This window comes from Macaca thibetana, chromosome 10 (assembly GCF_024542745.1).
Source record: "Macaca thibetana thibetana isolate TM-01 chromosome 10, ASM2454274v1, whole genome shotgun sequence".
Taxonomy (NCBI): domain Eukaryota; kingdom Metazoa; phylum Chordata; class Mammalia; order Primates; family Cercopithecidae; genus Macaca; species Macaca thibetana.
In genome coordinates, this window is record NC_065587.1 from 63,218,815 (window position 1) to 63,243,137 (window position 24,323).

Sequence of the window (24,323 nt, forward strand, 5' to 3'; positions counted from 1 at the left end):
TGTTGGGGATGACTGAAGTAGATAGTAGTAGGTAGATGGATATATTCTGGAGGTGGACTCCACTGACTTGCTGATGGGTTGGATACTGACAGTAAGCTACCAAGGATAACTCCCAGGTTTCAGTTTTATATGTGTGTGTGTGTGTGTGTGTGTGTGTGTGTGTGTGTGTGTATGTCTGTGTGTGTGTATATATATGTGTGTATATATATGTATATATATATACACTACTTTTTTTTTTTTTTGAGATGGAGTCTGATTCCATTGCCCAGTCTGGAGTGTAGTGGTGCGATCTTGGCTCACTGCAACCTCTGCCTCCCAGGTTCAAACGATTTTCCTGCCTCAGCCTCCCATTTAGCTGGGATTATAGGCGCAGGCCACCATACCTGGCTAATTTTTTTTGTATTTTTAGTATTTTTAGTAGAGACAGGGTTTCATCATGTTGGCCAGGCTGGTCTTGAACTCCTGACCTTCAGTGATCCACCCGCCTTGGCCTCTCAGTCCTGGGATCATAGGCGTGAACCACCGCCCCCAGCCTTAGTTATATTTTATTTAACCATTAAAACCAGCTTGAAAGTAGGTGGTGGGATCCTTCTTGTTGTTGTTTTTGAGAAGGAGTCTCACTCTGTCACCAGGTTGGAGTGCAGTGGCGTGCTCTTGGCTCACTGCAGCCTCCGCCTCCCGGGTTCAAACGATTCTCCTGCCTCAGCCTCCTGTTTAGCTGGGACTACAGGCACACGCCACCATGCCTGGCTAATTTTTTGTATTTTAGTAGAGACGGGGTTTCACCATGTTGGCCAGGATGGTCTTGATCTTCCGACCTCGTGATCCACCTGCCTCAGCCTCCCAAAGTGCTGGGATTGCAGGCATGAGGATTACAGGCATGAACCACTGCGCCCAGCTGGGATCCTTGTTTTATAGATAGGGAAGGAACCGAGGCTCAGAAAGTTAGGGAAAAGGAAAAAAGCACTTGCCCAAATTCTCACATCTAATAAATATCAGAGCCAGGATTTCAACCCAGGTTGTATGCTTTCAGTTATGCAGTGCTGCCTCCAAATGAAGTTGACTCTGTCATTTGTCATTATGTCCCATTCACAGCCTGAAAAGCGTCATTGGAATTGGAGTTGGAGCCGGAGCTTACATCCTCAGCAGATTTGCAGTAAGTATATAGAGGATTAGCCTCAACATGCTTGAGGCACTGCCTGGGTCACAGCTATTATGCTGTGTTAAATGACCAGGCAGTATTCTGGGACTTATGTCAATTTTTCTGTAACTTCTGTCAGCTTTAGATGCAGGTTGTATAAAGCCTTGCTTTGTACTTATAATACTTGAAAAATCACAAATGGGGACAGTACATCATCAATAAAAAGCCATTCCTAGATGCTGCTTATAATGGAATTTTGTACAGCCATTAAAATTAAGTTTACGAAAAGCTTTATAATGATACATGGTTTGCATACATTATAATGTTAACAAAAAAGTTAGAATAGAATAGAATATGACAAAATGTAAAGTTTGTCATAACTGTAGGAAAGGACTGGAAGAAAATGTACCAAAAAATATTAATGGATTGATGTGTGGTAAGATAATGTGAAATTTTATTTTCTGCTTTTTATAATTTCTCTGCTTATCAAATTTTCTTTTTTTTTTTTTTTTTTTTTTTTTTTTTTTGAGACGGAGTCTCGCTCTGTCACCCAGGCTGGAGTGCTGTGGCCGGATCTCAGCTCACTGCAAGCTCCGCCTTCCGGGTTCACGCCATTCTCCTGCCTCAGCCTCCTGAGTAGCTGGGACTACAGGCGCCCGCCACTTCACCCGGCTAGTTTTTTTGTATTTTTTAGTAGAGACAGGGTTTCACCATGTTAGCCAGGATGGTCTCGATCTCCTGACCTCGTGATCCGCCCGTCTCGGCCTCCCAAAGTGCTGGGATTACAGGCTTGAGCCACCGCGCCCGGCCTGCTTATCAAATTTTCTACAGTGAATGTAATCACTGTAGTAAGAGAAAAAAAGTAGGCTAGGGGCTGGACGCAGTGGCCCACGCTTGTAATCCTAGCACTTCGGGAGTTTGACGTGGGCAGATCACCTGAGGTCGGCAGTTCGGACCAGCCTGGCCAACATAGTGAAACCCCATCTCCACTAGAAATATAAAAATTAGCCAGGCATGGTGACAGGTGCCTGTAATCCTGTAATCTTAGCTACTTGGGAGGCTGAGGCAGGAGAATTGCATGAATCCTGGAAGCCAAGGTTGTCGTGAGCTGAGATTGCATCACTGCACCAGCCTGGGCAGCAAGAGTGAAACTTTGTCTCAAAATAAATAAATTAATTAATTAAATAAGCTAGAGAGCTAGAACTTGTTTTAAAGAAATTTTTTTTTTTTTGAGACCGGAGTCTTGCTCTGTCACCCAGCCTGGAGTGCAATGGCACAATCTTGGCTCTCTGCAACCTCTGCCTCCTGGGTTTAAGTGATTCTCCTGCCTCAGCCCCCTAAGTAGCTGGGATTACAGGTGCCCGCCAATACTCCTGGCTAATTTTTGTATTTTTAGTAGAGATGGGGTTTCACCATGTTGGTCAGGCTGGTCTGTAACTCCTGACATCATGATCCTCCCCTCTCACCCTCCCAAAGTGCTGGGATTACAGGCACGAGCCACTGTGCCCGGCCAGAAATTATTATCATTATTTTTTTCAATACCTCCTCAGTGATAGGAGAGTCTTCTGAGGATGATATAAACTGTTCAGGTGGTTTTGGGGGAAAAAAAAAAAAAACTTTAGAAGCCCCTGTTGAGAACAAAGATATATGAGTGTGGATCAGCCGCTTGTGCCAACGGCACTTTCCCAATGAGAAAGATCCACCATGAGTTGAACAACTGCATATAGATCTTTGCAAGGCAAGATAATTTGATAGTAAAATAAGTAATTTGATAGTAAAACCAGAAACTGGTTTCCAGATGCTAAGTCAGATTTCAAGAGCTATTTTTCCACATGTTCTCCTTCTTTGTAGTTTTACTTTCAAATGTGAGGCGTTAAGGCATGTAAGAAAGAATTGATCAATCATGTTCCAACTATTTAGAAGAACTGTGGGAGTGTAGCTTTCATACTGTCGTCTTTGCCTCATCTTTCAGCTCAGCCATCCAGAGCTTGTGGAAGGCCTTGTGCTCATTAATGTTGACCCTTGTGCAAAAGGCTGGATTGACTGGGCAGCTTCCAAAGTAAGTACCACATGAAGGTGTCCATCGGCTCATCTTCGCCCATCTCAAAACAGCTTACCAATTTTCCATTGAGGTATATATACAGTTAAGGGTAAAAATGTTAAGTATACAGCTTGAAGACTGTTTACATATAAAATCACCAACCAATCAAGATACTTCAGAATGTTCCCAGCTCACTAGGGGATTCCTTTGTATCTTTTCCTAATTGATACTTCTTCTCCTTCCCAGAAATTACCTGTTCTGACTGTTGCCACCAGAGATAAGTTTTATCTGTTTTTAAACAGTTTTATCTGTTAAATTGGAATTGTAGAAAATGTATTCCTTTTTTTTTTTTCTTTTTTTTTTTTTTGAGACAGAGTCTCACTCTGTCGCCTAGGCTGGAGTGCAGTGATGTGATCTCAGCTCACTGCAACCTCCGCCTCCTGGTTCAAGCGATTTCTCTGCCTCATCCTCCCGAGTAGCTGGGACTACAGGTGTGCGCCACCACGCCCAGCTAATTTTTGTATTTTTAGTAGAGATGGGGTTTCACCATTTTGGCCAGGCTGGTCTCAAACTCCTGACCTCGTGATTTGCCCACCTTGGCCTCCCAAAGTGCTGGGATTACAGGCGTGAGTCACTGTGCCCGGCCGAAAATGTATTCTCTGTCTGGTTTCTTTCATTCATCACGGTGTTTGTGAAACTCATCCAAGTTGTGTGTAGCAGTAGTTCTAAATTACAATTTGGGCCAGGCATGGTGGCTCACGCCTGTAATCCCAGCACTTTGGGAGGCTGAGGCGGGCGGATCACTTGAGGTCAGGAGTTCGAGACCAGCCTGACCAACATGGAGAAACCCCATCTCTACTAAAAATACAAAATTAGCCGGTGGTGCATGCCTGTAATCCCAGCTACTTGGGAGGCTGAGGCAGGAGAATCGCTTGAACCTGGGAGGCGGAGGTTGCAGTGAGTTAAGATCGTGCCACTGTACTCCAAGCCTGGGCAGCAGACAAGACTGTCTCAAAAAAAAAAAAAGCCAGTTGTGGTGGCACACGTCTGTGGTTCCAGCTACTCGGTAAGCTGAGGTGGGAAGAATGCTTGAACCCAGCAGGTCGAGGCTGTAGTGAGCCATGATCATGCCACTGGACTCCAGCCTGGGTGACAGAGACAGACCCTGTCTCGAAAAAAAAAAAGAATCTGGCTGGGCATGGTGGCTCATGCCTGTAGTCATAGCACTTTGGGAGGCCAAGGCAGGAGGATCGCTTGAGTCCAGGAGTTTAAGACCAGCCTCGTCAACAGAACAAGACTTTGTCTCTACAAAAATGTAAAAGGTGGTACGTGCTTGTAGTCCCAACTACTCGGTAGGCTGAAGGGAAAGGATTTCTTGAACCCAGGTGTTCAAGGCTGCAGTGAGCCATGATCATGCTACTGCAGTCTTGCCTGGGCAACAGAGAGAGACCTTATCTAAAAAAAAAAAAAAAAAAAAAGCTTTATTGATACTCAAACCATGAGATTCAATAAGTCGATATGTAGGAACTTATTTGAAAGGTAGTTAGTGATCTTTAAAAAGATTTAAAGAGGGCAGAGCGTGGTGGCTCACGTCTGTAATCCCAGCACTTTGGGAGGTCGAGGTGGGCAGATCACCTGAGGTCAGGAATTCGAGACCAGCCTGACCAACATGGTGAAACCCCATCTCTACTAAAAATACAAAAATTAGCCAGACGTGGTAGCACACACCTGTATTCCCAGGTACTGAGGAGGCTGAGGCAGGAGAATCACTTGAACCCAGGAGGCAAGGTTGCAGTGAGCCAAGATTATACCACTGCACTCCATCTAGCCTGGGTGACACAGCGAGACTCCATCTCAAAAAAACAAACAAACAAACAAAAGGATTTAAAGAGATGGATAATAATTTTTTTTTTTTTAATGTAACACCTATATAGTGCTTACTGTGTACCAGGTACTGTTCTTAAATGTCTTTTTTGTTTTTTGTTTTTTGTTATTTTGAGACGGAGTTTCGCTCTTGTTGCCCAGGCTGGAGTGTGCAATGGCATGATCTCAGCTCACTGTACCCTCCGTCTCCCGGGTTCAAGTGATTCTCCTGCCTCAGCCTCTTGCGTAGCCAGGATTACAGATGCACGCCACCACGCCCAGCTAAGTTTTGTATTTTTAGTAGAGACGGGGTTTCACCATGTTAGTCAGGCTAGTCTCTAACTCCTGACTTCATGATCTGCCCATCTCAGCCTCCCAAAGTGCTGGGATTACAGGCGTGAGCCCCCGCGCCCAACCAAATGTTTTAGATATACTTAACCTTTTCATCCTCAGGGCAATCCATTGGTACTATTACTATCCTACAGAGAAATTATTTACTTAAAATTACATTGCTAGTAAGGGGGTTGCAGACCCAGAATATTCATTAAAGCATTGTTTTAATGCTTTAAAGCATTCATTAAAGTGGGCGGATCACTTGAGGTCAGGAGTTCAAGACCAGCCTGGCCACCTGGCCAACATGGTGAAGCCCATCTCTACTAAAAATACAGAAACGTAGCCAGGTGTGCTGGCACACACCTGTGGTCCCAGCTACTCGGGAGCTGAGGTTGGAGAGCCACTTGAACCTGGGAGGTGAAGGTTGCAGTGAGCCTGGATTGCGCCACTTCACTCCAGGCTGGGTGACAGAACAAGAGAACAAGACCCGGTCTCAAAAAAAAAAAAGAAAACAAAACAAACAAATGATGTCTTTTGTATTGTTTCTTCGTAATTTTCTGTGATAAGCATATTTTTATTAAAACTGTTAAAATATTCTAGTCACCAGCAAACTGCAGTCTAAATATCCATTTCTTCCTATGTTTACATTTTTGAGAAATGAGGTATTTCTTAGCTGAAACACATTAACAGTGCTATTGCCAGATGCTGTGGAAATTCCTTCTCACAGCCTGGCTTATTTAAAATTTGTCCTGGCTGGGTGCAGTGTTTCACACTGCTAATCCCAGCACTTTGGGAGGGTGAGGCAGGAGGATTGCTTGAGCTCAGGAGTTCAAGACTACCCTGGGCAACATAGTGAGACCTTGTCTCTATAAAAAATTTAAAAATTAGCCTGGTGTGGTGGTGCACACCTGTAGTCCCAGCTACTTGGTGGCTGAGGCCAGAAGACACTTGAGCCTGGGAGGTCAAGGCTGCAGTGAGCTATGATGGCGCCACTGCACTCCAGCCTGGGTGACAGAGCAAGACCCTGTCAGTCAATCAACCAAACTGTCCTAATTCTTACTATGTGGGTACAATTTTTTTTTTTTTTTTTTGAGACGGAGTCTTGCTCTGTTGCCCAGGCTGGAGTGCAGTGGCACAATCTCAGCTTGCTGCAACCTCCACCTCCTGGGTTCAAGTGATTCTCCTGCCTTAGCCTTCCGAGTAGCTGGGACTACAGGCGCGTGCCACCATGCCTGACTAATTTGTATATTTTTAGTAGAGACGGGCTTTCACCATGTTGGTCAGCCTGGTCTCAAACTCCTAACCTCAGGTGATCTGCTGGCCTTGGCCTCCCAAAGTGCTGGGATTACAGGTGTGAGCCACCACGCCCGGCCTGATTTTCTAGTTCATAACCTGTGCATCACTGATAACCTATACAAAGATTTCAGGACTTCTTTCTGGGACTATATGATCCTACTCCAGGCATAGCCATGTCTGTCTCCCTCAGCGCCTCTTCTCCATGCCTACCCCCAATTCAGTACTTCACCCCTGATCAGCAGTACGAGTTCAGCATAAAACCAAGGAAGAAGGCTTAACAGGAATCAGCAACATAATTTGAGTTGGAAATTTTTCTGAAAATAGACTACAGTATGTGGATTTACACAGATTGCTGCATTTATTAGACTGTGAGATGCATCATTTTGAAATGGGAAAAATTAGGAGAAAAATGTTTAAAACTCAAGAACATTCTGTAAACAACTCATTTCCTCCTACTTCCTGAAATGAAGATAGCAAAAACGGGAAGAAAGAGAAAAAAATTGTTTTTGTCTCTTGGAAGTCATGGGAGTGATTGTTAGTCCTTATCAACCATAAGTCCAGTGTGAATACGGAAATACAGACAGGAATAAAATATCAAACAGCCATGAGGTCTAGGTCTTAGGGTTTCAAAGAAGGAATGTTCAGTGTCTCTTCCAGTCCCCTGTTTCACAGCAGGCTTTATTATCACCCTGGAAAGGAGACAGTTTTTTCTGATTTGTTTCTCATCTCTGTGTTTCTTTGAAACCATGAAAATGTATAACAATGAATTGTGGGGTTTTTCTCTTTTTTTTGAGATGGAGTCTCACTCTGTTGCCCAGGCTGGAGTGCAGTGGCACAATCTCGGCTCACTGCAAGCTCCGCCTCCCGGGTTCACGCCGTTCTCCTGCTTCAGCCTCCAAAGTAGCTGGAACTACAGGCACCTGCCACCACGCCCAGCTAACTTTTTTGTATTTTTAGTAGAGATGGGGTTTCACCATGTTAGCCAGGATGGTCTCGATCTCCTGACCATGGTCTGCCCATCTTAGCCTCCCAAAGTGCTGGGATTACAGGTGTGAGCCACCGTGCCCAGCCAAGGGTTTTTCATTTGTTTTTTAAGAGATAACATACATAATAAAGTGCATTCATTTTAATTGGGTAGCTTGATAAATTTTTGCATATGCTTACGTTCTTAACACAGAGTTTTTATCTTTTCAGCTCTCTGGCCTGACAACCAATGTTGTGGACATTATTTTGGCTCATCACTTTGGGCCGGTAAGTACCTGTTCCACCCAGAAGAGCTGTGTTTATTGGTTTGCATGCAAATTCTTATTTTACCTCAGGAAAGAAGGGTTACCTTAGAATTCACCTGACCCTAGTAAATAACAGTTCCGATGTAGTCTGAAAGGCATGTGGCCCTGCAAAGGTGAATCTTTAACTCATTGCCACATGACTGTTGACATGTGGAGCTATGAGAGAAGATAGCATCTCCTGCTACCTGTTCCTGTAAGTAGCATGCCATCTGTTAATGTTTGACATCACGTGCCTCCCCAGACATCTTTAGAGCCATTAGGAGGTCTGGGAAAGGCTTCACAAAAATAGAAATTTCAGGGGGGAAAACTGTGAAATAATAGTGCTGAAAGAAGCTTAGAGATTATCTTGTTCAAGCCCCATGTTTTTCACCTGGTGAGGAAACCGAAGTCTTCACAGAAAGTGGCAGTTATCGTGTACATAATTGCTGGGTAGGGGAGGGAGCTTAACTGGTAGGTGAGGGGGACCCTTCAAAGGGAAAAGTGAGTTGGGTGACTGACAAAGGAGTGATGGAGTAAATGAGCAGTGAGGTCAGAGAGCTGTGAGGTGTCTGGAATGAGGAGACGAGCATGGGTGCTCAATTGTAATCTGCTTAATTTAAAATACTATCTGAAGGAAAATGGCAGATGGGAAGAAAACTGCTAGCTTTTTCCTTTCTGAGTACTGATTATTTATAAGTACTTTAAATGTGCAAACCAAGTTGCTTTTTACATGGTTCTATTAGTCTGATTTTAAGATAGGGAAACCAAAGACCAGAGAGGCCACATAACTTGCCACCACTGTCCAGATGGTAAGTGTGGAGCTGACATTTGAATCCAGGTCAGGCTAAGTCCGAAGTCCATAGTCTTTTATGTCATCATATTTTTATCAAAGTTAGAAATTCACATATATTTTAGAGTAGAGAAGTTCTACAGGGCTTATTACAAAGAATCTGTCACCTACCCCATATTCTGCTTTTTAGTGGCAACCACTTTAATTCTTCCAGCTGACTCCTTTGGGCTTTGCCTCCATCTTGCCCTCTCTTTAATTGAGGTAATTCTTTTTTTTTTTTTTTTTTTTTTTTTTTTTTGAGACGGAGTCTCGCTCTGCCGCCCAGGCTGGAGTGCAGTGGCCGGATCTCAGCTCACTGCAAGCTCCGCCTCCTGGGTTTACGCTATTCTTCTGCCTCAGCCTCCCCAGTAGCTGGGACTACAGGCGCCCGCCACCTCGCCCGGCTAGTTTTTTGTATTTTTTTTTAGTAGAGACGGGGTTTCACCATGTTAGCCAGGATGGTCTCGATCTCCCGACCTCGTGATCCGCCTGTCTCGGCCTCCCAAAGTGCTGGGATTACAGGCTTGAGCCACCGCGCCCGGCCGGTAATTCTTATACATAGTGTAATGCACACATCCTAAGTGCATCTCAGTGACCATTTACTGATGTATAGTTTCTTGTAACTACCACCCAGAACACAAATAAAACATTTTCATCACCCCACAAAGGTTTACTCATTATCCTTTCCCACTCAATAATTCCCCACCCCAAACAACGTTTTCACTCTTCTGTTACCTCCATAGATTAATTTTGACTGTTCTTAAACTTCATATAAATGGAATAACAGAGTGTTTACTTCTCTGAGTCTAGCTTCTTTTGCTCAACATACTATCTTGAGATTCATCCATGTCATTCCATGTGTCAGTAGTTCATTCTTTTTTATTACTGTGTAGCAGCAGTTCATTGTATTAATATACTACAAATTAGGGGTCGGGCGCAGTGGCTCCACATCTGTAATCCAGCACTTTGGGAGGCCGAGGTGGGCAGATCACTTGAGGTCAGGTGTTTGAGACCAGCCTGGCCAACATGGTGAAACTCTGTCTCTACTAAAAATACAAAAATTAGCAGGGCGTGGTGGCATATGCCTATAGTGCCAGCTACCTGGGAGGCTGAGGCAGGTGCCCCATAGTGGGACCCTGTCTTTATAAAAATTCAAAAATTGGCTGGGTGCCATGGCTCACACCTCTAATCCCAGCATTTTGGGAGGCCAAGGCAGGTGGATCACCTGAGGTCAGGAGTTTGAGTTCAGCCTGACCAACATGGAGAAACCCTGCCTCTACTAAAAATACAAAATTAGGCTGGGCACGGTGGTTCACACCTGTAATCCCAGCACTTTGGGAGGCCCAGGCAGGTGGATCACAAGGTCAGGAGTTCAAGACCAGCCTGGCCAACATGGTGAAACCCTACCTCTACTAAAAATACAAAAAAATTAGCCAGGTGTGGTGGCACACGCCTGTAGTACCAGCTACTCGGAAGGCTGAGGCAGGAGAATTGCTTGAACCCAGGAGGCAGAGGTTGCAGTGAGCCGAGATTGCACCACTACACCCCAGCTCTGGGCGACAGAGCAAGACTCCATCTCGGGAAAAACAAACAAACAAACAAAAAATTAGCCCAGTGTGGTGGTACATGCCTGTAATCCCAGCTACTCAGGAGGCTGAGGCAGGAGAATTGCTTGAACCCAGGAGGCAAAGGTTGCATTGAGCCAAGATCGTGCCATTGCACTCCAGCATGGGCAACAAGAGCAAAACTCTGTCTCAAAAAAAAAAAATTTTCAAAAATCAGCCGGGCTTAGTAGCACATGCCTGTGGTCCCAGCTACTTGGGAGGCTGTGATGGGAGGATCACTTGAACCCAGAGTTCGAGACCGGTCTGGGCAACATAGCAAAAAGAAATGCTACTTCATATAGGCCTCTGAGGGGAAAGCTAAGGCCAGTATTTAATAATTTCCAGGCCGGGCGTGGTGGCTCAAGCCTGTAATCCCAGCATTTTGGGAGGCCGAGATGGGCGGATCACGAGGTCAGGAGATCGAGACCATCCTGGCTAACGCGGTGAAACCCCGTCTCTACTAAAAACTACGAAAAACTAGCCGGGCGAGGTGGCAGCGCCTATAGTCCCAGCTACTCGGGAGGCTGAGGCAGGAGAATGGCGTGAACCCGGGAGGCGGAGCTTGCAGTGAGCTGAGATCCGGCCACTGCACTCCAGCCTGGGTGACAGAGCGAGACTCCGTCTCAAAAAAAAAAAATAATAATAATTTCCAAAAAGCAAGAACATCCTCACTATATATAGAGAGTTTTATATAGAGAGAGAGAGAGAAAGAGAGAGAGAGAGAAATATATATATAATATATTTTTTTAATTTAAAACATATATATAAATTAAACATATATATGTTTAATTTAAAACATATGAGGTCACAGTGGATTTTCATAAGTCTTATTTTCGTAAGACTGAAGAGTTCATTAAAATTTAAGCATCCAGGCTGGTCTGAAGGTAGGGAATTATCTGAATTGATTGTTCACGGTTAGTTACAGATTGAATTCCCTGTTCTACTCTTTCCCCTTTCTCACTACTACTCTTGACCAGTCAAAAAGATAATAAAAATTAAAAATAAATTTTATTTTATTTTATTTTATTTATTTTTTTTGAGACGGAGTCATGCTCTGTCGCCCGGGCTGGAATGCAGTGGCCGGATCTCAGCTCACTGCAAGCTCCGCCTCCCAGGTTTACGCAGTTCTCCTGCCTCAGCCTCCCGTGTAGCTGGGACTACAGGCGCCCGCCACCTCGCCCAGCTAGTTTTTTGTATTTTTTAGTAGAGACGGGGTTTCACCGTGTTAGCCAGAATGGTCTCGATCTCCTGACCTCGTGATCCGCCCGTCTTGGCCTCCCAAAGTGCTGGGATTACAGGCTTGAGCCACCGCGCCCGGCCTAAAAATAAATTTTAAAACATGTAAGCAAGTTAATGCTTGTATTACTTTGAAATGGAAACAAACATGGTTTTTAAACATGAATAATGTTCAATTCACCAATAAGAGAAATAAATTAAAAATACGTTTGTACTAGCAAGGATGTGGGAAGACAGGTAGTGTAAATAAATGAGATAGCTCTATATATCCGGATAAGGAATGATCTTTACCATACTTTACAAGGGAAAGCAAGTGTAGAACAATGTCTAGAGGACTATAATTTGTGTTTTTAAAAACATGGGAGTCTGTTTATTTGTTTGTTTGTTGAGACAGGGTCTTGCTCTGTTGTCCGAGCTGGAGTGCAGTGGTGCCATCTTAGTTTGCTACAGCCTCGACCTCCTAGGCTCAAGCCATCCTTCTCCTTCAGCCTCCTGAGTAGCTAGTATTACAGGCATGTACCACCACACTAAGCTAGTTTTAAAATTTTTTGTAGAGATGGGGGTCTCGCTACGTTAACCCACGCTGGTCTCAAACTCCTGGCCTCAAGAGATCCTCCTGCCTCAGCCTCCTAAAGTGCTGGGATTACAGGCATGAGCCACCACACCTGGCCTATCATTTGGTATTAACTTTTCTTATAGTATCTTTAGAATGAGACTGGGGCTCTCACAAAGTTTTCTAGTAGTGATTCACGTACCCTTCAGTTTCAGGTAGACTCTTGTCAGTTTCCCACTGTATTCTGGGTTCATTTCATCCACATGGTTGTGAAAATGTGAAGAAAGTTTTTCCATATCTCTATTTCTCTAACAAGGCTTGGTCACCGGTGAACTTTACACATTGCCCTGGATTAACAGATTTCTTAATTATCCCTGATATTATTTCTTTCCTCCAATGCAAGAATTTTCCTTTCTGCTTAAAACTGCTTAATGATGTATGTGTGTATGCACACACGTATTTACATGTATGCTTATGTACTCAAGAATCTGGCAACTAGCTCTGATGACATCTGAGAAGGCCAGCAACAGAGTGACCATTAAACAGTGGGTGGTGGAGAGGGAGACTTTTCACTGTATAGACCATTTTGTTTCTCTCGTATTTTATACCTTCAAAAGTATTGGTAATAAGATTAAAATAAATGAGCCAGGCACAGTTGAGTGTGCCTGTTGTCTCAGCTCCCCAGGAGGCTGAAGCAGGAGGATCGCTTGAGCCCAGGAGTTCCAAGCTGCAGTACCTTATGATACTGCCTGTGAATCGCCACTGCACTCCAGCCTGAGCAGCATAGTGAGTCCCCATCTCTGAAATAAAATTTAAAAGATTAAAATAAATAATGAATTACTAAATCAATAAAGTGTCATAAACGCAATGGAATATATAATTATACAGTGTATAATATTAAATGGTGGTACATATAGATAGGTAATATGCTGATTATATCATTGAAGATATAGATAAGTTAATTGCACAGATTTATGGTTATTAGAAGAAATGCAGCCAGGTGCAGCAGATCACTTGAGGTGAAGAGTTCAAGACCAGTGTGGCCAACATGGTGAGACCCTGTCTCTACTAAAAATACAAAAAAATTAGCTGAGCATGGTGGTGCATGACCCTCATCCCAGCTACTCAGGAGGCTGAGGCAGGAGAATCGCTTGAACCCGGGAAGTGGAGGTTGCAGTGAGCTGAGACTGCACCATTGCTCAGCCTGGGTAACTGAGCAAGACTCTGTCTCATAAAAAAAGAAAAGAAATGTTACGCTCCATTTGTTTTACACTTTGTGGTTTATATGTTTCTATAACTTTTCTTACTTAATCTTTAAAACAGCCTTGTCAGATAGCTGGTTATTGTCTTCATTTTATAGTATCTCCGTTTTTGTGAAGAATGGCAGAACATTAAAAAAACACACAAAGAAATCAGGGTTCAGAGTGATGAGGTGACCTAAGTTCCACAACTAGTACTTGAATCCTTTGCTGCCCTCATCTGACACAGAATATGGCACTGAACCAGTCTGATGCAAATCATCAGCCATTCAGCCTACGAGCACATCAGTAGTCCCCAGGCTCTGCCCCAGTTCCCATCATGAGCTGCACGATTTGACTCGTGGTAATGAAAATGCAAACCAAACAAGATGGACTTATTCTGGAGCTCAAAAGCTTGCCCATGTCTTCTTTAAATTGTTCTAGGAAGAGTTACAGGCCAACCTGGACCTGATCCAAACCTACAGAATGCATATTGCCCAAGACATCAACCAAGACAACCTGCAGCTCTTCTTGAATTCCTACAATGGGTATAGTTTTTTCCCATTTCTTCACTTAAATGTAAACAGCTCTAAAAAGAGGAGGGTGGGAGAAGGAGAGAGGACTGTATCTAATGTTGGGACGAGCTTCTCTGAGGTGAAAGTGTGAGCCCTTTCTGGCTTTCTAGAAACATGGACAAAGATTGAGGAAATGGATCAGCTGTAACTTAACCAAAGTTATACAGCCAGTAAGGAGTGAAGCCAGATTTTGAACCTTGTCTCTCTAGCTCTTTCCTCTGTATAACAGAGCCTCCCTATTTTTAGTTGAAATCAGAAAGATTAAGCCCTGTGCTAAACTCAGTTACAAGGAAAACACCCCTCCCTCCTCCTCAAAATGTAAGTCATTCTCTTAAGGAATTTATTCCTGTAAATTAAACACTTAGGGCCAGGCGCGGTGGCTCACGCCTATAATCCCAGCACTTTGGGAGGCCGAGGCAGGCGGATCTCAAGGTCAGGAGTTCAAGACCAGCCTGGCCAACATAGTGAAACCCCATCTCTACAAAAATACAAAAATTAGCCAGGCATAGTGGCGGGCGCCTGTAGTCTCACCTACTTGGGAGGCTGAGGCAGGAGAGTCACTTGAACCTGGGAGGCGGAGATTGCAGTGAGCTGAGATCACACCACTGCACTCCAGCCTGGGTGACAGACTGAGACTCTGTCTCAAAAAAATTAATTAATTAAACACTTAGGACTTGAGAGTTTCAGTGGTGTTACTGTTGAGTGTTGAGGCTGTCTCCTTGTAACATCCCAAAGAGTCCTTCAGGGTTAAGCCAGGAGCCTCCTTCCTGCTCCGTACCAGATGCCACTGAAGTGGCGACTCAAGAACCAAGTCACAGGCCTCTTCCCTTCTCAGGTGTGAAGAAAAGATAGTTTCACCTTCCTTGATAAATTTTGGTGTTTATGACCAGAAAACCTGAGTTGCTATGACTTTACCCAAAAAGGGCATTGCTTCTGCTTTGTTTTTCTAGACGCAGAGACCTGGAGATTGAAAGACCCATACTGGGCCAAAATGATAACAAATCAAAAACATTAAAGTAAGTTCTTCAGTTTCCTCAGCTGACTTGCCAAATATCTTTGCCTTTCATAGACTAATTTGGTGTTCAGTGGAATTTATGTGTCTATTTGCTGAGTGACACCTCTTACTTTGCCTACCTAGGTGTTCTACTTTACTGGTGGTAGGGGACAATTCGCCTGCAGTTGAGGCTGTGGTAAGTATGTCCTCATGCTGTGAAGATGAATGAGATCAAAATGTAATAAGATGTATAGGCCGGGTGCAGTGGCTCACGCCTGTATTCCCAACACTTTGGGAGGCTGAGGCAGGAAGATCACTTGAGCCCAAGAGTTTGAGATTAGCCTGGGCAACACAGTGGGACCCTAACTCTACAATTTTTTTAAAAGAATTAGCTGGCGTGGCCGGGCGCAGTAGCTCACGCCTCTAATCCCAGCACTTTGGGAGGCCAAGGTGGGCGGATCATGAGGTCAGGAGATCGAGACCACCCTGGTTAACACGGTGAAACCCCATCTCTACTAAAAATACAAAAAATTAGCCGGGCATGGTGGCGGGCACCTATAGTCCCAGCTACTCGGGAGGCTAAGGCAGGAGAATGCTGTGAACCCAGGAGGCAGAGCTTGCAGTGAGCCAAGATCGTGCCACTGCACTCCAGCCTGGGCAACAGAGTGAGACTCCATCTCAAAAAATAAAAAAAAAAATTAGCTGGCATGGTGACAGCCTGTAGTCCCAGCTACTCTGGAGGCTGAGGTAGGAGGTTTGCTTGAGCTCAGGAGGTCAAGGCTGCAGTGAGCCATGATTGCGCCACTGCACTCCAGCCTGGGTGACAGAGTGAGACCCTGTCTCAAAAAAAAAAGTATGGGCCGGGCGCGGTGGCTCAAGCCTGTAATCCCTGCACTTTGGGAGGCCGAGGCGGGCGGATCACGAGGTCAGGAGATCGAGACCATCCTGGCTAACATGGTGAAACCCCGTCTCTACTAAAAAATACAAAAAACTAGCCGGGCGCGGTGGCGGGCGCCTATAGTCCCGGATACTCGGGAGGCTGAGGCAGGAGAATGGCGTGAACCCGGGAGGCGGAGCTTGCAGTGAGCTGAGATCCGGCCACTGCACTCCAGCCTGGGAGACAGAGCGAGACTCCGTCTCAAAAAAAAAAAAAAAAAAAGTATGTAGCACACTGCTGACACACTAGAAACAGTCGGTAAATACTAGTTTTTGTTCTTTCTGATTGCACATATCAGGGTTTGCTCTTTGTCATACATTTTGGAAAATTAATTCATCATTAGATTTCATTAGATGGGGTCAGTTTTTTTCTTGATTGCTTTGTGTTGTGTAGTTCACTTTGTGGCAAGTAGTACAACTAAACACCGTTTACTTATTGTCAGATTTCTGACAGCCTCAGCCTTTAATCTGGAATAGATTACCACCATAAATCCAGCAGGCTGGAAGGCCACCTCTGCCTCCTTCTGAAGGACATAGCACATGGATAAAAATGATATATGCTCATTGTAGAAAATATGAAAAAAATTTAAAAATAGAAGGATGAGGGGAAAATCATGATCCTATTACCTAAAGACAGAGTATTATTTTTTGCCTTACGTAGACCTGATTATATTAAATATACAAGATTTGGGGGCCTGACTTAATACTATTGATAGCATTTTTCCATTACAGAATCAGTATGTCTGTAGATTTACCATTATTTAACTTTGTTCTCATGTTGATTAATTCCGATTTTGCACTATTAATGTTACTGTTGGCCAGGTGCGGTGGCTCACGCCTATAGTCCCAGCACTTTGGGAGGCCGAGGTGGGTGGATCACCTGAGGTCAGGAGTTCAAGACCAGCCTGGGCAACATGGTGAAACCCCGTCTCTACTAAAAATACAAAAAATTAGCTGGGTGTGGTGGCATGCCCCTGTATTCCCAGCTACTTGGGAGGCTGAGACAGGAGAATCGCTCAAACCTGGGAGTCAGAGGCTGCAGTGAGCCAAGATCGCACCACTGCACTCCAGCCTGGGTGAGACAGAGAGACACTCTGTCTCAAAAAAATAAATAAAAATAAAAATAATGATACTGTTGGACATCCTTAGAAAATCTTTGAATCTTTTATTATTTCCTTGGGATGGATTTCCAGAAGTGGGATTAATGTGTCCAAAATTATAAATCTTTACAAAGTCTTTCATACATTTTGCCAGGTTCCTTTCCAGAAAGAATATACCAGTATATTGCCACCAGCACTGTATAAGCATGCCTGTTTCACTGCACACTGTCTAGCATCGAATCTTTTTTTTATTAGTAGTTAATTCGATAGGTTAAAAATAGTATCTCACTGTTTTAATTTGCATTTATTTGATTACAAATGAAGTTGATAGTTTTTCATATGTCTTATTATGTGTTTCCTACAGCATATATAACTTAACTAAATATCTCTGTGAAATTACTTGATTTCTTTGCCCTAAATAGAGCAAAACATTATGGAGTAAAGCTTTTTGGAAAGGAAGTCTAACAAATAATCAGAGGTGTAGACATAGTTGAGAAGGTTTGTAGAGTGGGGAAATGTTTGTAGGGTGAGAACATGCAGATGTGAAAGGATACATTTGCATCTCCCTGAACTGTCCTGCAAAACACTCCGTGTCTGGTGTGAAATACATGGCATGACTTCCCATAGAGGCCAATAACGCTCAGTTCCCCTTCCTCAAAAAACATTCCCCAGAGGTAAAAAGGTTATAGAGGTGACCCCAATTTATCAAGAAGGAACTTTATAAAGGTCACTGTTTGCTGGCTAAAAAGGTGGAGATACATGCTTCTAAACTATCAAAAACATTTTAAAATGAACATATATACTTAATACAGGAAAATATTTTTAGAAAATATCCTTAATCAGAATTTCCTTATAATGCTAAATATTTCTGTTCATCTTGTATCTAGTTATTTGCCTTTTTAAAATTGTGTGGACTTAAAGCAACCTCTGCAGTTATTTTTCAAGACTGTATTAATTTGGCCATATAGATAAGGGCTCTTCCTCTTTCTGATTTCCACACCTTCAGTGTTTATGAGAATTCTGCAGCCCTGTCTATACCACAAGTAGATGCTCTTTCATACGCAGTCAAACCTAGTTCCTCTGCCAGAGCATTTTATCCCACAAGTGTGTAGGGATTAAGAGGAATATCCATGCATTGAAGAGCAAAAAGAAACTCTACAAATTCTAGTCATTGTCAGTAACTATTCTTGCTTACTTATTCATTCAACATCATATTTTGAGCATTTCCTATTTACTCTGCTATGAAGAACATGAAAATGAGTAAGACTGAGTGCATTCAGGCAGCCGGGGAGAGAGTAGATGTCAAAAAACAGTGGTTGTGGCTCATGCCTGTAATCCCAGCACTTTGGGAGGCCGAGATGGGCAGATCACCTTAGGTCAGGAGTTCAAGACCAGCCTGGCCAACATGGCAAAACCCTGTCTCTACTAAAAATACAAAAATGAGCTGAGCGTGATGGCACACACCTGTAATCCCAGCTCCTTGGTGGGAGAATTGCTTGAACCCAGGAGGCGGAGGTTTCAGGGAGCTGAGATCGTGCCACTGCACCCCAGCCTGGGTGAGAGAACAAGACTCCATCTCAAAGAAAACAAAACAAAACAACAACAACAACAACAAAAACCCACAGTGATTGTGGTTGGTCTACTAGGTATCAAGACTTCTGGCCGGGCGCGGTGGCTCAAGCCTGTAATCCCAGCACTTTGGGAGGCCGAGACGGGCGGATCACGAGGTCAGGAGATCGAGACCATCCTGGCTAACACGTGTGAAACCCCGTCTCTACTACAAAATACAAAAAAACTAGCCGGGCGAGGTGGCGTGCGCCTGTAGTCCCAGCTACTCGGGAGGCTGAGGCAGGAGAATGGCATAAACCTGGGAGACAGAGCTTGCAGTGAGCTGAGATCCGGCCACTGTACTCCAGCCTGGGTGACAGAGCGAGACTCCGTCTCAAAAAAAAAAAAAAAAAAAAAAAAAAAAAAAAAAAAAAAAAAGACTTCTTATATAATGTAGAAATTGCAAAGTAGTGAACTAAGGAAAGCATGATTGATTATATTAAATCCAGATTTGAGAGTTCATTCTTCCAGAAAATATTTATAGTCTATCTACTATATTCTAAGCACTGTACCTAGCAGTTAGGGATCCAGTTTTTAAATTCTACGTTTTAGAGTTAATGCACATTCTGTAGTGAACGGGTACATTCGTTTGTCACTGTCTGCATTGTCCTTTGTATAGAGCAAATCAAAACTCCGATTTGGTGATCCTGACTTTTATATTTTCCCTGATTTTAGAAGAGTTTTGTATACCCCCCACCCGCAATCCCCAGAGTAAAAGTTCATCTGGATTACTGGGTCTTGCTTAGGTAATTTTAACCACTGCTTGCTGCTACTGCAGTCTATCATGTAGGCCACTGCTCTCCTAAAACAACTCAAATCCTGTCACTTCAGACACCTTCTGTGGCATCCTGCCTTCCACAGTCAGCTCCAGCCTGTGCCCCAGCCTCACCTTCAGTCTACCTCACCTCACACTTGCCTCGGTAGCTGTTCTGTTCCCACCCCTGGGGCTTTGCTTATGCTTTCACCTTAATTCTGGAAGCCCTCAAGCACTTACCCTTTCCCTTTATCTACCTGTAGAAACCCCACTTCTTTCTGTGTTCACTCAGCTCAGTTGCGAAGCATTTGCAGTGGTTTCATTTTGCTTTGTATTACATATTTCACCCTGCTGGATCCAGATTCTAAGCACAGGTTTTACATGTATTTTCTTAGCAAACATATAAACGGAGAGATCCAGTTGATCAAAATAGCTGTAAAACAATGCGGAACCGAGATATTGTCTCCCCAGAACATTTTCTTTGAGATCTCTGCCTTCATGAACACAAGGGTGCAGGATATCAGACATGTGAATGCACAGGGCCACGATTCTTAATTAAATGACTCCATGAGAGAAAAATGAGAAGAGTTCAACTTTGGACTGGATAGCCAAAGACCTTGAGATGGAAAAGAGTGAGGATATAAAGAATGGCAAACCCACTAAGGAAAGAGGTGAAAAGTGAGGCAAGGGAGGTGCCCAGGGCTTAGCCATTAGAACCAGTTGTGCTCAGAAGCCATTAAAGAGATTCCAGCAGGAGAGGACCCACGGTCCAGTCCATTTTTCAAAGAAGTAAGGTAACCTACTTTCATGTTATATAGCTAGTCAGTAGGAAGACTTAGATTCAGCTTATAGTTTTTTAAAGACACATAACTGATTCAGAAAATTAGATAAGTTAAATTTTTAGATCTGCTCAGAAATATCAAAGTATATCATATAAATATATCTCCCATTATGTATTTTGGTAATCTCTTTGGCTGGTTCAGCCTTCTGCAAACTGAGCTGTTGATCTTGCAAGATCATTCTCATGCCGAGCTATTTCATTTTTTTTCCTAGCAACTCATAAAATTATTTTCTCCTTTTTTTTAAATTTTAGGTCGAATGCAATTCCCGCCTGAACCCTGTAAATACAACTTTGCTAAAGGTAATGTGTCTTCTTTCCTCACTTCCAACCCTTATATATGCTTCAGATTAATCATTGGAATAATTGCCCAGAAAGAAGCAAAGCTTCCCTCTCTTTGGTTATCTCATTCTCTTCTTTTTTTTTTTTTGAGACAGACTCCTGCTCTGTCACCCAGGCTGAAGTGCAGTGGCTCGATCTCGGCTCACTGCAACCTCCACCTCCCGGGTTCAAGCGATTCTCCTGCATCAGCCTCCTGAGTAGCTGGGAATACAGGCGCCCACCACCACCCCCAGCTAATTTTTCGTATTTTCAGTAGAGACGAGGTTTCACCATGTTAGCCAGGATGGTCTCAGTCTCCTGACCTTGTGATCCATCCACCTTGGCCTCCCAAAGTGCTGGGATTACAGGTGTGAGCCACCACGCCCAGCCTTCATTCTCTTTTTGAAATTATGCTTTTGGCCAGGTGCAGTGGCTCATACCTGTAATCTCAGCACTTTGGGAGGCTGAGGCAGGTGGATCATGAGGTCAGGAGTTTGAGACCAGCCTAGCCAATATGGTGAAACCCCGTCTCTACTAAAAATACAAAAATTAACCGGGCATGGTGGCTCACACCTGTAGTCCCAGCTACCTGGGAGGCTGAGGCAGGAGAATCGCTTGAACCCGGGAGGCAGAGGTTGCAGTGAGCCGAGATCACACCACTGCACTCTAGCCTGGGCGACAGAGCAAGACTCCATCTCAAAAATAAATAAACAAATAAAATAAAATAAAGCTTTTTTCCTGAATATGTTCTTATTGTAAAGCATTGCAAAAAAGAGGAAAGGATATGGAATAAAATAAATTTAAATTATTCGTAATCCTACCACCCAAACCTCTGGTAAAATATTGCTGTCTTTTTCCTATACATTTTTACATCATTAAAATTAAAGAGGGGCTGGGCACGGTGGCTCATGCCTATAATCCCAACACTTTGGGATGCTGAGGTGGGTGGATCGCTTGAGTACAGGAGTTTGAGACCAGCCTGGGTGACAGAGTGATACCCTGTCAGAGAGTATTTACAACCCTGTATGTTTTCCTCAACTTTATGACATAGCCTTTCCCATGTAACTAAAAACTTTGGCTGGGCGCAGTGACTCACACCTATAATCCCAGCGCTTTGGAAGGCAGAGGTGGGAGGCCAGGAGTTTGAGAGCAGTCTGGGCAACATAGTGAGACTCTGTCTCTACAAAAACAGTAAGAAAATTAGCTGGGCTTGGTGGTGTGCATCTGTGGCCCCAGCTACTCAGGAAGCTGAGGCACGAGGATTCCTTGAGCCCAGGAATTCGAGGATTTGTGCTCCTGACGCTGCGCTCCAGCCTAGGTGACAGAGTGAAACCCTGTTTCTTTTTTTTTTTTTTTTTTTTTTTTTTGAGACGGAGTCTCGCTGTGTCTCCCAGGCTGGAGTGCAGTGGCGTGATCTCGGCTCACTGCAAGCTCCGCCTCCCGGGTTCATGCCATTCTCCGGCCTCAGCCTCCCAAGTAGCTGAGACTACAGGCGCCCGCCACCACGCCCGGCTAGTTTTTTGTATTTTTAGTAGAGACGGGGTTTCACCATGTTAGCCAGGATAGTCTCGATCTCCTGACCTCGTGATCCACCTGCCTCGGCCTCCCAAAGTGCTGGGATTACAGGTGTGAGCCACCGCGCCCGGCCAAAACCCTGTTTCAAAAAAAAAAAAAAAAGGCCGGGTGCGGTGGCTCAAGCCTGTAATCCCAGCACTTTGGGAGGCCAAGAGGGGCGGATCACGAGGTCAGGAGATCGAGACCATCCTGGCTAACACGGTGAAAACCCATCTCTACTAAAAAATACAAAAAAAACTAGCCAGGCGAGGTGGCAGGCACCTGTAGTCCCAGCTACTCCGGAAGCTGAGGCAGGAAAATGGCGTAAACCTGGGAGGCGGAGCTTGCAGTGAGCTGAGATCTGGCCACTGCACTCCAGCCTGGGCAACACAGCGAGACTCCGTCTCAAAAAAAAAAAAAAAAAACAAAACAAAAAAAAAAAACTTTGTCAACATTATTTAATGTTGTGAGAATTAACATAATGGATGTAAATTCTTTATATGCAAAGCCCTGCTGCTGTATTGGTAAGGAAGCTTTCAGTAACAATTCTCATGATGAGAGTGTATGCATTTTCTTTCTCTTAGGACAAATACAGACCAACTCTTATGCTAAATATCTAGAGATAGTATCAAGTGTCTCCCACTTTTGAGTATATAGGAGGCAAGAATTTCTACCTGTTATTGTTTCAACCTAGCTTTTCCTAGAGCCTCTACTAAAGTGTTTAGGTAGCTGACCTTCTAGTTTGTACTTGGACTACTGTAGATTTCAGTGCTGATCATATGTTGCTTACTGCTACATTTTCAGTCTGAAAGACCTCTGCCATCTTCCTTTTCTCTTTGAAGTGTGTTTGAAAGGGAAGTGCTGTTACCAGAAACAGCCTGTAGTTCCTAGAAATCTAATGTGAGGTTAATGCTCTGAGGTGACCACATTCAAAATGTTCTGCCCTCCAGGCAATTGATGGGCTGGTCTAAAAATTTGGGGGAGGGGCTGGGCATGGTGGCTCATGCCTGTAATCCCAACACTTTGGGAGGCTGAGGCCAGGTGTTCAAGACCAGCCTGCCCAACATGATGAAACCTCATCTCTACTAAAAATACAAAAATTAGTCAGGCATGATGCCGGGCGCCTGTAATCCCAGGTACTCTGGAGACTGAGGCAGGAGAATCACTTGAACCTGGGAGGCAGAGGTTGCAGTGAGCTGAGATTGTGCCATTGCACTCCAGCCTGGGCAACAAGAGTGAGACTTTATCTCAAAAAAAAAAATTTTTTTTTAAGTTTGTAGTTTCAAACTAGTTTCTCACTTCAGGTTTGAATCAATATTCAAACGCAGAAAACTAAACCCTACAATAACCATAGACATAGTTATTTTTGGGCAAAAATGCCCATCTATAACACCATAGAATAGAGTGGATAACTCCTATGGCAGATCGAACTGATTCTCAAACCATTTGATAGGTACCCATCTTGGAAATAGTTTCTTCCAGTATTCTCTCTGCATATGGGACCTGTTCTATATTCCGATCAGGTTTCAGCTCCTAAACTTCATGAAAATACAGCCTGTGCTGGTTTGGTTTTTTGTATATTTGTTAGATTAAATGTTTGTTTATAATCTTATGCTTAGAATTTTCAGCGGCCTCTCCCTTGTTAATCTCAAACTTCTACGTCTTCTGTGGCATTCTCCTCAGTTGTAGTCCCTCCTCATAATAAGTTTTGATGCCACTGAATTGAAACCATGGGGTTCATGTTCCTTTTTGAAAAAAGCCAGTCAGCCTGAATAGGATATCATCTGAGCCCAGAGTGCGTAACAGCTAGAAGAAAGAGCAGGCCTAGGGCCAGCATGCCCTAAAAATGCTTTACTGTGGATAGTAGATTCAAATCACCTGGGAGCTTATTAGAACTGTAAGTTCCTTTTTTTTTTGGAGGTGGACTCTCTGTTGCCCAGGTTGGAGTGCAGTGGCATGATTTTGGCTCACTGCAACCTCCGCCTCCTGAGTTCAAGCAATTCTTCTGTGTCAGCCTCTAGAGTAGCTGAGACTACAGGTGTGTGCCACCATGCCTGGCTAATTTTTTGTTTGTTTGTTTGAGACAGAGTCTCGCTCTGTCACCCAGGCTAGAGTGCAATGGCGCCCTCTCGGCTCACTGCAAGCTCCCCCTCCAGGGTTCATGCCATTCTCCTGCCTCAGCCTCCTGAGTAGCTGGGACCACAGGTGCCTGCCACCACACCCGGCTAATTTTTTGTATTT

General features: G+C 44.0%; 2 protein-coding genes across 4 annotated transcripts in view; one reads left to right on the top strand and one right to left on the bottom strand.

Moving 5' to 3' along the window:
* The window catches only part of MANBAL (mannosidase beta like), a 634,273-nt gene extending 628,822 nt beyond the window's left edge, over positions 1-5,451 (bottom strand). Inside the window, exon 1 of the mRNA XM_050807398.1 lies at positions 5,448-5,451. The gene's annotated coding sequence lies outside the window, so the exon portion shown is untranslated. The remainder of the gene's footprint in view (positions 1-5,447) is intronic.
* NDRG3 (NDRG family member 3) overlaps positions 1-24,323 on the top strand; it is a 92,373-nt gene that overhangs the window by 62,337 nt on the left and 5,713 nt on the right. For all 3 annotated transcript variants that reach the window (XM_050807189.1, XM_050807191.1, XM_050807190.1), the window contains 7 exons: positions 1,096-1,156; positions 3,114-3,200; positions 7,869-7,925; positions 13,847-13,950; positions 14,928-14,993; positions 15,116-15,167; positions 20,463-20,510. In XM_050807189.1, the coding sequence (XP_050663146.1) occupies positions 1,096-1,156; positions 3,114-3,200; positions 7,869-7,925; positions 13,847-13,950; positions 14,928-14,993; positions 15,116-15,167; positions 20,463-20,510 (475 nt within the window). The remainder of the gene's footprint in view (positions 1-1,095; positions 1,157-3,113; positions 3,201-7,868; positions 7,926-13,846; positions 13,951-14,927; positions 14,994-15,115; positions 15,168-20,462; positions 20,511-24,323) is intronic.